The following is a 12,500-nucleotide window of genomic DNA, read 5'->3' as shown; positions in this document are numbered from 1 at the left end:
CTGTGCCCGTCGGCCACCGGCCTACTTGGGAACGATGCAAGTTGGGAACCTATAGCAATACCCGTTGTCATATAACACCCAGTCTGACCGTGTCCCTTTTGTGCCCATAATGGAGATCTCCGTATCTGTCTGTCTGCCTGTGTCTGAAGAGTGCAAACTGACTGTGAAACGTGGACTGGTTAAGTAATCAAATGGTAGGTGTGGGGGTCAATTGGCTGAGGCAGAGGTCTGGGAATTGTATACATGTGAGCGGACATGGGCTCATTAGGTCCACTATATAGCAGAGCCTGCATGACCAGAGCCTTTTGTGCCGGTTCTGGACAACCGCGTGTCCGACCGACTCAACATGAATAGGACATGGAATAGAATGAATGTTGTACTTCCCATATAAGGAGCATGTCTTGAGTGTACAGGGTTTGATGAGGTCAGATCAACATATGGATGGAATGTCAGAACAGGTCAGCTCCATACAGTATATGGAGATCTATGGGTGGGAGCGGGGACATTCTCTTGAGTGCACAGGGTTTGATGAGGGCCCAGGTATAGGGCCGGGCCTTCATTTTCGGGCCTGTTGAGAACTCTAGTTTTCACCGGCTGCCGGGCGCGGCTGCACTGATAACTTTGGGGCGGGCCCGTCTAGAGTTTGAACGGACAGGTATCAGTCAAAAGGGACACATCGAAGAGGAATGATGGATGGGGAAGGGTCAGGTTCTGACATATATCCATATATGGAGATCTAAGGGTTTGAGGTCAGATGAGTTGCTGGCCATGACATCAGGGATATCCATATATGCTTAACTGCGACAGCAGGTCGCATTTACTATATACTATATATCCATCCCTGATGATGTCATGTGATGTCACGATGACCTGGGCATCATATATGGGGGCTGATGTCATGTGATGTCATGATGACCTGGGGGGTGACCAACCAACCAACACGCACACTGACAATTACACACCCCATGAAGGCTTGAATTCATGTTTTTTCTTTCTTTTTTTTACTCTCTCGTTGCATTCCTGAGTCAATAATGGGATGCCCCGCGGAGTAGACTCAAAGAGTCTCCTACTAGAAGTCTCATATTGATCAAATCATTGGCTAGTGTGTAATTTTGGGGTGAACTACTCCTTTAACCCATTTTGGGCGGGAACCCCTTTTGGTGTTTTAAGCATTATGTTATACTTTAGCTATTGAAAAATAGCAGATCGACAAGCTCGTAGCGCGGCACCGAGTGCCGCGCTACGAGCTTGTAGATCTGCTATTTTTGAAAAATCACGAAAATGTGGCGCACATCTTTGAATATATATTCTTTCAGAGCGTTTTTAACTCAAATCTTTGCTTCTGGGGGGGAGGGGGTGGTCCCTGGAACAACATATTTTCCAGATGGGGGTCGGCGGCCTATATTACATATAGTTTTTGGGGTCCTTGACATGAAATATTGAGCACCACCGACATAGAAACATACAGTAGGTATTCCAGAAAACTGTCATGATTTAGAAGACTTTTGTTTAAATGGCACTACTACGGTATTACACTGAATAGAACAGTGTAGTGCAGACTAGTTGAGGACTATATATATGTGTGGTGAGTGACACGTACTTGTAGGTGAGGTCTGTCTTGTCCCAGCGGCCTCCGTAGAGGACGAAACGCCGCTGCCTGTGTTTCCCTTTGTAGTGGAGCTCCTTCTGGGTGGGGAAGTCGGGGACGCCGCAGCGCGGGCGGTTCCACAGCTCGCTGGCGTTGGCGGTCATCGGCGGCAGCGGGCTCGCCTCCTTCACCAGGTCCTGGGCGTGATGCTGCGCGACCCGTCCTCGCTTCTTCAGGTCGTGGAACTTCTCGGACATGTGGAGCAAGCCCTTCAAAACAAACAGCCCGTGTCGGCGTTCATTGTTCATTTCATAGATCAGAGACTAGTATAGCTAGATGATTTTTTTTCACAATAGAGCTGCCTTTGACGGAGTACTCCGTCAATTAACCCATTTTGGGCGGGAACCCCTTTTGGTGTCTTAAAACTCATAGCGCGGCACCAAGTGCCGCGCTATGAGCTTGTAGGTCTGCTATTTAAAAAACAATCGTGAAAATGTGGCGCAAATCTTTGAATATATATTCTTTCGGAGCCAAAGTTTTTAACTCAAATATTTGCGTCTGGAGGGTCCCTGGAACAACATATTTTCAGAGGGGGGCCAAATATAATTTTTGAGGTCCTTGACATGAAAAACTTTGAGAACGGCCGACATGGAAACATAGGGTTTTTCAGAAAACTGTCAGGATTTAGAAGGAATTTGTAGAATCGTCCTCAGGTCAAAATGGGTTAAAACCCAAACCATTGTCTGCCTTTGTCGGAATTCTCCCGTCAGTTAATGCACAGTATACATACATTATACAGTATACATACATTGCTGCTATGCTCAGGCACCTTAGTTAGTTTTTTTTATTATCTCAGGTACTTTGTAAATATGTAGATTCTGTTGCTCTCTTGTTTTGATCTCCTTCCCACTTGCCCCCCACCCCTCTTCTTCTCCCCCCCCCTCTTCTTTCTATGGAAATTAACGTTGCGATGGGAACGATGTACAAAAACGAATTTCACCCACTTCTTTACCTTGTAAACCTGTGATGTGACAATAAAACTGATTCTGATTCTGATTCTGATTCTGATTCTATGAAACGGTAATAATGTACTATTGTGTCCATATCGGGTCGCCACTCGATGTGGGGCTGAGTCGGCTGTGTAGCGAACTACACCACGTTCGACGCGGCAACTCGCGAGCTTTAGCATGCTGGCTCGGTGGCGTCTCTCGTGGCTTAAGTTCGCTAGAGACGGCGCCCCTCCGTCGTGGTCTAAATCTGTACTTTAGTGGCCAAAACAAAAAAATGGTTTTTCAGGCTGTTTTAGAATGTGACCCAATGTCATTCTCGCTATAGAGAAGTTAGCGAGTGACGTCAGGACTTTAGCAGTCAGCATCTTTTCCACTCTGTCTGTCTGGGTCATTCACACCTGCATAATATAATGTGTTAATTGGCATTTGGGGCAAGAGAAGAAGGAGGGAAAAAAAACATGTTATTCATTCTTTCTGAACTGAGGCAAACGCTTCAGTAAATGATGCGGTGGCAGAAGCCAAGTAGTTTTTTTTCTCCATTCTACTCATTCATTGTGATATTTACATGCTGGTCATTGCGAGCAAAGTGAGCACTAACTATAGAAGCAGAAAACTGTCTGTCTGTCTGTGTGTCACGCTGTAACACCACCCGCCCGCCACCAGAGGGCAACTAAAATTGGAACTATACAGGGGTAAGTGTGTGTGTGTGTGTGTGTGTGTGTGTGTGTGTGTGTGTGTGTGTGTGTGTGTGTGTGTGTGTGTGTGTGTGTGTGTGTGTGTGTGTGTGTGTGTGTGTGTGTGTGTGTGTGTGTCAGACTGCCACAACAGCTTTGTTCGCTTCCCGCGTTTACGCGTCTTACTTGTATATATATATATATATATATATATAGCAACACAGAGACTTGTAATCAGGTCAGTGAGCCATGTTGTTTTTTTTCCTCTGTCGTAAAGTGGGTCCCAGAAGACTATATCACTGTCCCTTATCCCTCTACCTATTAAGAGTAAATACCCCCCCTTGCCAAAAAGAGAGGAAATGGCTTTGCTTATTGCATCAGGGGGAGATTACAGAGGGTGCAGGCTCTCCTCTCCATGACCACAGCAGTGTTTCACCAGCAGCTTCTCGCGTGGCGCCAACCAAAGCTTCCGAATTCCGAGTTTTCTTTTTTTCTTTTTTACAGTTCTGGTGGTGTGCTTTGGGCAGTACCTTAACCCATTTAGACACGAGTTAAAAACATTACTTTGAAAGAATATATATTAAAAGATTTGCGCCACATTTTTTACGATTTTTAAAAAATAGCAGACCTACAAGTTCATAGCGCGGCACTCGGTGCCGCGCTATGAGCTTGTAGATCTGCTATTTTTCAATAGCTAAAGTATAACATAATGCTTGAAACACCAAAAGGGGTTCCCGCCCAAAATGGGCTAAATTACCAAAATTACACGCATATCCTCTTCTACTGCTGAACGGAACAAGCCCCGTGGGAGGCATCGTCCCACATTAACCCTATGCAGACCGCGGCCATCTTGCCATTAAGTTAACCCATTTTGGGGCGGGAACCCCCTTTTGGTGTTTTAAGCATTACGTTATACTTTAGCTATTGAAAAATAGCAGATCTACAAGCTCGCCAGGGCTGCTTGTAGGGCTGCTATTTTTGAAAAATCGTGAAAATGTGGCTCAAATCTTTGAATATATATTCAAAGGGGGGGGGGGGTGGGGGGGGGGGAAACTGTTGGGATTTAGAAGCCATTTAGAAGCCCATGGTGGCTGGCAACTATACTGTAGCTGCAATTTGCCATTGACAGCCCAAACATTAAAAAACAGAAAAGTCCTATCTGATTGTATTCATTAAACGACGTCAAACTCAGCAACATTGCAGCCATACGGAAAGCTTGAATTGAATTATCCTCTTTCATCTGCAAAGTGTTTGAAAGATCCACCACAGACATATGTGACTAAATTTGACTGAGGGAGTCGAGGACTGCCATTGGATTTTTTTGAATTTTCGTTTTTTCATGTCATATGAAAGCAGGGAATCATAGCTTCAAATTGACATATTGGTTGTTCAGTTTGACCCACCAGTTTTGGAGATATGGCTCATAGAGTAATGTCTTGCAGAAAACAGCGAGTTGAGAAAACAGGCTTGAAAGGTTCACTTCTGTGGTCTCTAACATTACACCTAGCTACATGTTTAAGGATTTATTTCATATTTACATGTCGATTTCAGCTCTGACACTTATTTCAGACATGCTCTAGTATGTGAAGAGTCTGCCTGTGCTATAAACTCATTTTGGGGGAAATAAATTAAAAAAAGTTTTTCTCCTCTGGTGAAAAGCTGTAATTTGCGCGATGGCAGTCTCTCAGTCAAATCTGGTCACATATGCTATCATGAGCTACTATACAATCACCTGCAATTCCTTGCAGGTGATTGTTTGGAAGCACTCGTTATCAATTCAAAACAGGTGGTGGTATACGCTGCAGGACCGTTGAGTGATATCCAACGAGCACTCCCAAACTGCAACACTTAGAAAAATAATCATCTGCAAGGAATGTCTTGACAGAAAGGAGCTCATACGTAACATGTCTACGTTGGATTTTTATGAAACAAACACTTTGCGGATAGAAAGAAGACAATTCAAGCTTTTTCGTACAGCTGCAATGTTGGTGAGTTGGTGAGAACATCGTTTAACCCATTCTGGGCGGGACCCCCTTTTGGTGTTTTAACTAAGCATTATGTTATACTTTAGCTATTGAAAAATAGCAGATCTACAAGCTCATAGCGCGCCACCGAGTGGCGTGCTACGAGCTTGTAGGTCTGCTATTTTTGAAAAATCGTAAAAATGCGGCGCAAATCTTTGAATATATATTCTTTCAGAGCCACCGCTTTTTCTTATTTCGACGTCACGGCCTAAATATGTTAACACACTTTGTCGGTTTGGATGTTTAGGCTGTCAATGGCAAAATTGCGGCTATATAGTTACCACCCGTTAACTTAATGGCAAAGATGGCCGCCGTCTGCATTGTGGTCTATATGGACAATGTGTTTGGACTCATTCCCGGGTGTGTTTTTATTATGTTCTGAATCTGAAGTGACCCACACCGCCGTCCCTCTGTGCTGTGGGCCTGTAACACTACTGTGTGGTTACAGAGCCTACGGAGAACAATACCCAGCAGGATTCATGGAATGTGCTCCGACAGTCCCCGAGTCCTCTACTCCTCCTGACCACAGAAGTAAAGGGGCTTTAGTTTTTCAGTGAGTGATGGACCTTGATCGAGGGGAGAGACGCACACACACACACACACACACACACCTCTTGGACCCCTCCACCCCCCCCCTAGCCGCCATCTCTCCATTAGACTGGCTCCACTGTTCTTATTGCCTTTTTACGTTTCACTTAGTTTGAAAGATACCCTTGACGTTTTGGAATTTCTGCCCTTTTGTTTCTTCTTCTTCTTCTTTTCCGGCGACGGGTCACATTAACCCATTCAGGCCTGACGTCGAAATTTAAAAAAAAATGTTTTCTAAATCATGACAATTTTTGGAAAGAAAAAGGCACATTTTAACGATTTTTCAAAAATAGCAGATCTACAAGTTCATAGCGCGCCACTCGGTGGCGCGCTATGAGCTTGTAGATCTGCTATTTTTCAATAGCTAAATTATAACATAATGTTTAAAACACCAAAAGGGGTTCCCGCCCAAAATGGGTTAATGGTTAATGTGGTTAAACGCTAACGTGACATGGATGCGTTCCAGGTCTCAATGGATTAACGGAATAAAAGGTTTTCATATTTTTGTCTGCCGGTTTCCCCCGAAATGAATAGTTTAGCTCGTCCTTTCACACTGAAATCCAGGCTTTGCACTGACCATGCATTCAGGAATCAGGACGCAATATAGACTAAAGTGGCATCACTCCTAAAGCTGTTCCTTGTATGACTTTGTTGGCTGACAAACGGGGACTTTAACCTTGCCACCGCCATTTTTTAGGCAAAACATTAGAAAGTATACAGACTCATAACATTTCGAGCTTGTGGATTGCCTGTTTTTGAGTGGTGCAACCACTCCTATACGGAGATTTGTGTGTCTCTGTGTCCGAGCACGAAAATAGCAATTAGTTGGTTTTCATCACCATGTGTCACTGTTGTGCAGCCTAACGCACGCACGCACGCACGCACGCACGCACGCACGCACGCACGCACGCACGCACTGTATACTGTATATGATGATTTTGGGTGTGACGGTACAGTACAGTACAGTACAGTACAGTACAGTACAGTACAGCACAGCACAGCACAGCACAGCAGAGCTTTGTGTGTCTCTGGCTGTGTCCCTGGGTCCCTGGCTGGGTCCGAGCACGAAAATAGCGTTTGGTTGGTTTTCATCACCAAGTGTCACTGTTAAAAAGATTCACCGCCATTGGCCGAGATCTACGTCAATTATAGCTCATTATTTAATAACACACACACACACACACACACACACACACACACACACACACACACACACACACACACACACACACACACATATTAACTGTAGATATGATGATTTTGGGTGTGACAGTGGAATACAGTGACAGACTGACAGTACAGTACAGTAGAGGGACCCCATGGGAACCCCCACACGGTAACTCTGTAATTTTTCAACCGTTTCGGACGCGGGGGCGGCTCGCCGGAAACCGGGCCGCCCCCCTGGGCTCGTTCCTGTGGGTGTGGAAGTTCCGGGGACCCCCTGGGGTCCCCCACACGGAGTCGCACCACTCACTTCACACGGGTGTGATTTTTCTGAAGTATAAAACAGCGAATAAGTGGTTACTTAATGGGCTAATTGAGTCCTATAGTTTTGATGTTTGAAGAAAAACAACTGGCTAAAATTGACATATGTCGACATATCCCTTTCAGAGAGGGGTTTTGACTGTTGTTTCTAAACAGACTGATCCCAGTCAGTAAGTTGAGAGGAGTATTGGGCTTCCATGGTTGTTAAGACATGGCTAATTCTAAGCAGTAGGTGCATGTGGTCTGTCTCCCCTGTCGTTTCAAAGGCATGAGAGATGAAACGCTTGCGCGGTTAGACGAAATAGCCTCCGTGTCAAATGGACCTAGTTGACCCTGTCTGACCCCCGTGGGTGAGCGAAAACACAGCCAATGAGTCTCCAACGAGAGACCCAACAACAGCTCTGGATCAAAGTTCAAGGTTACACCCAATATGCCAAGTTCATTAACTGAGAAGGTTTGGTCAGTGCAAAGATAACGACGTGTTGCACTATCGATGTCAGGGCTGTCGTCGTGTGTGCCACCGAGACCGCCCTATAGGGTGATGGTAACAATCCCCAGGATAGCTCAATGATTCAAACATGGTGATGTAGGATAGAGTACTGATTCTATTGTACCTCAATGAGCAGAGCATACTAATAGTCCCTAGGACGTCTGGAGACGTCTTGGGCACAAATTGTGTTAAGAATGCCAGAGTCAGAGGTTTATTTCCCACTGGGGGACCACATGCACTAAGGCTGTATCATATGTTTTAGGACAAGAGTTCTTTAAAAGTTCAATACTATCACAGTTGGAAAAAAGCATTATTCCACTAATGGAATAAAGGATTTTCTATACTTGAACTGTGAGCAGAGTTGCCTTGGACCTTCTTTAAGTTCGCCACCATCATTTATTTTTTCACTGTGATTTTTACAAACTTTAAAAGAACTCTTGTCCTGAAACTAAAAAAAACCCTCTCCAAAGAGCACCTGTTTACAGTTTTCTATATTTAACCCATTTTGGACTGATGGCGATTAAAAAATAGTTTTCTGAAAAACCCATGTTTCTATGTCAGTTGTGCTCAACCTTTTTCATGTCAAGGACCGCCAGAATTATCTATATTGGGCCACGGACCCCCATCTCAAAATATGTAGTTCCAGGGACCCCCCAGATGCAAATATTTTAGTTTAAAATGTTCGCTCTGAAATATATATTCAATGATGCTCGTATAGCTAAAGTATAACATAATGCTTTAAAACACCAAAAAGGGGTTCCCGCCCAGAATGGGTTAAGGACCCACGGCGCGCTTCTTCTTCTTCTTCTTTTTCCATATCATATGTTTTCGTGTATAGAAGATGGAAAATGTAGATGGAAAATGTAAAGTTCTCAGTATAGTTCAATCAAGTTCAGTGGTTCACGGGAGGTTTAGGTTTTGGCAGTCGGCGCTGCATGCAGTCACGCAGATGTGGAAAGCTTTGTGGCCCCAACAACGCTTGATGTAATGCTCGTGTAATTTCAGCGCAGACAATGGGAATCCTGTTAGGACGGAAGAAGTGTATAGCACAATGTTTCAGAAAAAGTCCCCGGGAGAATAAACCATTTAGGCCTGACGTAAAAAAATAAATAAAAAAAAAAGTATTCTGAAAGAATATATATATTCAAAGATTTGTGCCGCATTTTCACGGTTTTTCAAAAATAGCAGACCTACAAGCTCGTAGCGCGCCACTCGCTACAAGCTTGTAGATCTGCTATTTTTCAATAGCTAAAGTATTACATAATGCTTAGTTAAAACACCAAAAGGGGTTCCCGCCTAGAATGGGATAAAGCCCCCATCACAATCTGCTGAGTGCAGAAGTGACGAGAGTCAGTGATGAGACACTAACCTCAACCGCCAGACTCGGCCCCGAAGGCCTTTTTGGTAGGATGCTTTATCATTATGTGCACATGAGGATGGAGGAAGGAGGGGGGGGGGGGGGGGGGGTGTCTTACATGTATGGACACATCTAGCTTCTGGTTATGTTGATGACAAGATCTGTGAGCTACAGTGGAGGGGGGGATCTGACTGTGGTATTCACAAAGCGCACGTTAACATGCCCGTACACGGCATGCGTCTGAAAAGGGTCTCTTGTTTGAACAACACGAGCTTTGCGTTTTGCATTTGAGCGTCATTATTTCACCGACGTATCTCTGTGAAAGGTACAGTGCACCGTTTAACGAGAATGACTCTCGGTCACAACTGCCAGGCGCAACAAGCCTCTTGTATAGCGCCCGTTTTTTCGTTAGTTTCCGACGTTCTTTTGTTGGTTCACTCGCTGTGTTTCGTTACGGTCGTCCTTGTTTGCTCTATAGCATTAGCTTCTGTTAGCTTCTGTTAGCCACTCGCTCCGCGTTGCGGCGGTCAGAGTATGTTTTTGTCTATTTTAATGCCATTCAGACTATCATTGGCTTAGGAGGCAGCCCTAATCACGACAAGGTCGCTAGTAAGGTCGCTAGGAGGCAGCCAATCATGACTAGGTCGTCACTAAAGTCGTCTTTGCGGTCGTCAGTAGTGGTGAGTGCAAATGTGGTCCGGGCGCTTTTCAAGCACCTGGCAAAAAAAAAAAGCATGCGACTTTGAGCAGAAAGAGGCGCCGTGCTGACAGAATACAGATCATGTTTTCAGCATGTTGTCATCACAGCAACAGCAGCAGAACTGCTGACTGGTGGTGCATCCTAAGAGGATCTGCTTAAGTCATTTAGGCCTGACCTCAACATTTAAAAAAAAATCTTCTAAATCCTCCAGTTTTCTGAAATAAATATTTTCACGATTTTTCAAAAATAGCAGACCTACAAGCTCGTAGCGCGCCACTCGGTGGCGTGCTATGAGCTTGTAGATCTGCTATTTTTCAATAGCTAAAGAATAACATAATGCTAACACCAAAAGGGGTTCCCGCCCAAAATGGGTTAATTTAACGCAGCTTGCCGGGAAGAAGGGGTAACCGAGGGCCACTGGGCCACTCGAAGAGTATAGATCCTCCATTAAGATTAGCGCTGAACGTCTAAATAACATTAATCTAACGTCCACTCAGTTCGGGGACAGTAGGAAATAAGTCTTAAGTGACTGTTTACTCGAGGAGAGAGATGCCGTCTTGATTTGAAGGGCGTGTTTATGCCGATAAAAACGAGGACAAAGGGGGCTGCTTCCTCGCTAGGGGATTTACTGTAATGGGGAGATTATATGCTTTTCCTATCGGCCTCCTTATCCCCCAAAATCAAATACATCGGCTGGGAAATCTGAAACACAAGAGAAGGCAGTGCATGGTTTAGATGATACAAACCCCATCAGGGTGTGACTGCATGTCTTATCGTTCCATATATGACACCAACATCTCCTCTGCCGAGTGGTTTCTTTTCTACTGTAATCTCTTATGCATGCTGATGCACAGTATATAGCTGTTGTTTGTCCCAAACTGAACTCCCACACGGAGTCCTGCATGGTTAATAATCTTTACTTCCTATCTGTGGAGCCGGGAATAGTGACAGTCAGTCAGTGACGATGCTCCGCGCTCCCCTCGCATGACCTGGCTGGCCACCACATCAATGGGCGATTCACATCAAGGCCAAAAAAAAGGCCCCTCCTCCTCCTCCTCTCCTCCAACTAACGAACTAAAAGCTTCTGATTAATTTCTAGAGGGAGGCGCACATGTGTGCCTCGTAACTACAGACACGCACACGCGCACGCGCGCGCGCACACACACACACACACACACACACACACACACACACACACACACACACACACTCTACAAGTGTCTTTCATTGGGTAGCTAGTCAGCGCGATTGCAGCTGTGACCTAGTTCTGGCTCATGGAAGCAAGCCGATGGGAAGCCAGTCAGTGAGTGCTCTCTCTGATGTCACCTGGGGTCTCACGCTCTATATTTTGCCCAATAGTTTTTTTTTGCCCCAAAAAGTCACGGACGAAGATATATGGAGCAAAAACAGGAAGAAGAGCCCCGAGGGCCGGCACTCAGGTTTTGTTGACAGACTAGTCAGTGGGGATATCTAAACATTTAGACGTGGCTGTTCACTGCCATTTTTTCCCCTCTTCTTCTTCCCCGGAGAGAGAAAGCAGCCGTGTTTGTGTTGTATATCCCTGCTGCCCCAAATGCCACAGACAGGGAGACTTGTCCGAGCTTGTATAATCACTGGCGCTTTTGTCAACAATGGGGGAACAAATTGACGAAACTAAAGATTAGAGTTTCCACCAGGCTAAATGAGCGAGAGACATAAAAAAGTTGTCACCACCACACAGGTGCAAAAGCGCTTTCTTTTCTGATAATGGTGTGGGTGGAATACGCGCGGCTTTTCATGCGTTCCACTTAATGTCGTTACAAATACAATCCTTTGAGCTAAATCACGCTGTTGACAAAAAGTGAGGCTGCACGTCGCAATAGCCCTAATCCACTCCGTCAACAGCTTAGTGTGCAAGTAAACCTACATGGAGTTATGCGCAGGGATACCACATTAGTGCTTACAGAAACTTGTTATAGTACATATACAGACACACTTTGTGACTCTTCCATAGGCTACATATAGGCCAAAATACTGCAATGGAGCAAATGCAAAGGTTTATACTCCCATGGCCCATTTGTGGTCTGCAGGCCATGTTGAAACTTGAGGTCACAAAGAAGACACGTTTAAAGACAAGAGGTGACCCGAGCCTTTCCTGTCGACTTTTGTAGCCCGCAAATTGTGTAACGAGCTCTCCTCCCCATCATGTCAAACTGACCGCCATGCACCATCGAGACTTTTAAATCTCACCTTAAGACCCACCTTTTACACTTTTACTTCCGTTTGAGAGTTGCTGTGATGCTATATACGATTTTGTGTGGCTTTGTTATTACCGGTATGTGTTCTTTGATCTCAGTCTCACTGCTGTTTTTAGATTTACATTTAGTGTATTTATAGCTTACAGCAATTAATTTGTAAACCTGGAGTTGAGAAATGTGCTTTATAAATACAGTGGATTGGATTGGATGATGTTGATAAAAAAAAAAGTAAAAGCTTGAATGTGTTAATGTGTTGACGTCTGCAACTGATGCCAATGCCAACATGACATTAACAAAATACATATGCTGGCTTCCACCCACCGCCACATAGTCTATGGAGGTCCCCC

At 44.8% G+C, this 12,500-nt stretch overlaps 1 protein-coding gene across 1 annotated transcript in view; it reads right to left on the bottom strand.

The window, feature by feature from the left end:
- The window catches only part of mmp11a (matrix metallopeptidase 11a), a 33,937-nt gene that overhangs the window by 20,186 nt on the left and 1,251 nt on the right, over window positions 1-12,500 (bottom strand). Inside the window, exon 2 of the mRNA XM_079515856.1 lies at window positions 1,601-1,857. Coding sequence (XP_079371982.1) covers window positions 1,601-1,857 — 257 coding nt within the window. The remainder of the gene's footprint in view (window positions 1-1,600; window positions 1,858-12,500) is intronic.

This window comes from Electrona antarctica, assembly GCF_951216825.1.
Source record: "Electrona antarctica genome assembly, chromosome: 12".
NCBI classification, from domain to species: Eukaryota; Metazoa; Chordata; class Actinopteri; order Myctophiformes; family Myctophidae; genus Electrona; species Electrona antarctica.
The sequence above is the reverse complement of the archived record's forward strand: the minus strand, read 5'-3'. Positions and strand labels throughout refer to the sequence as shown.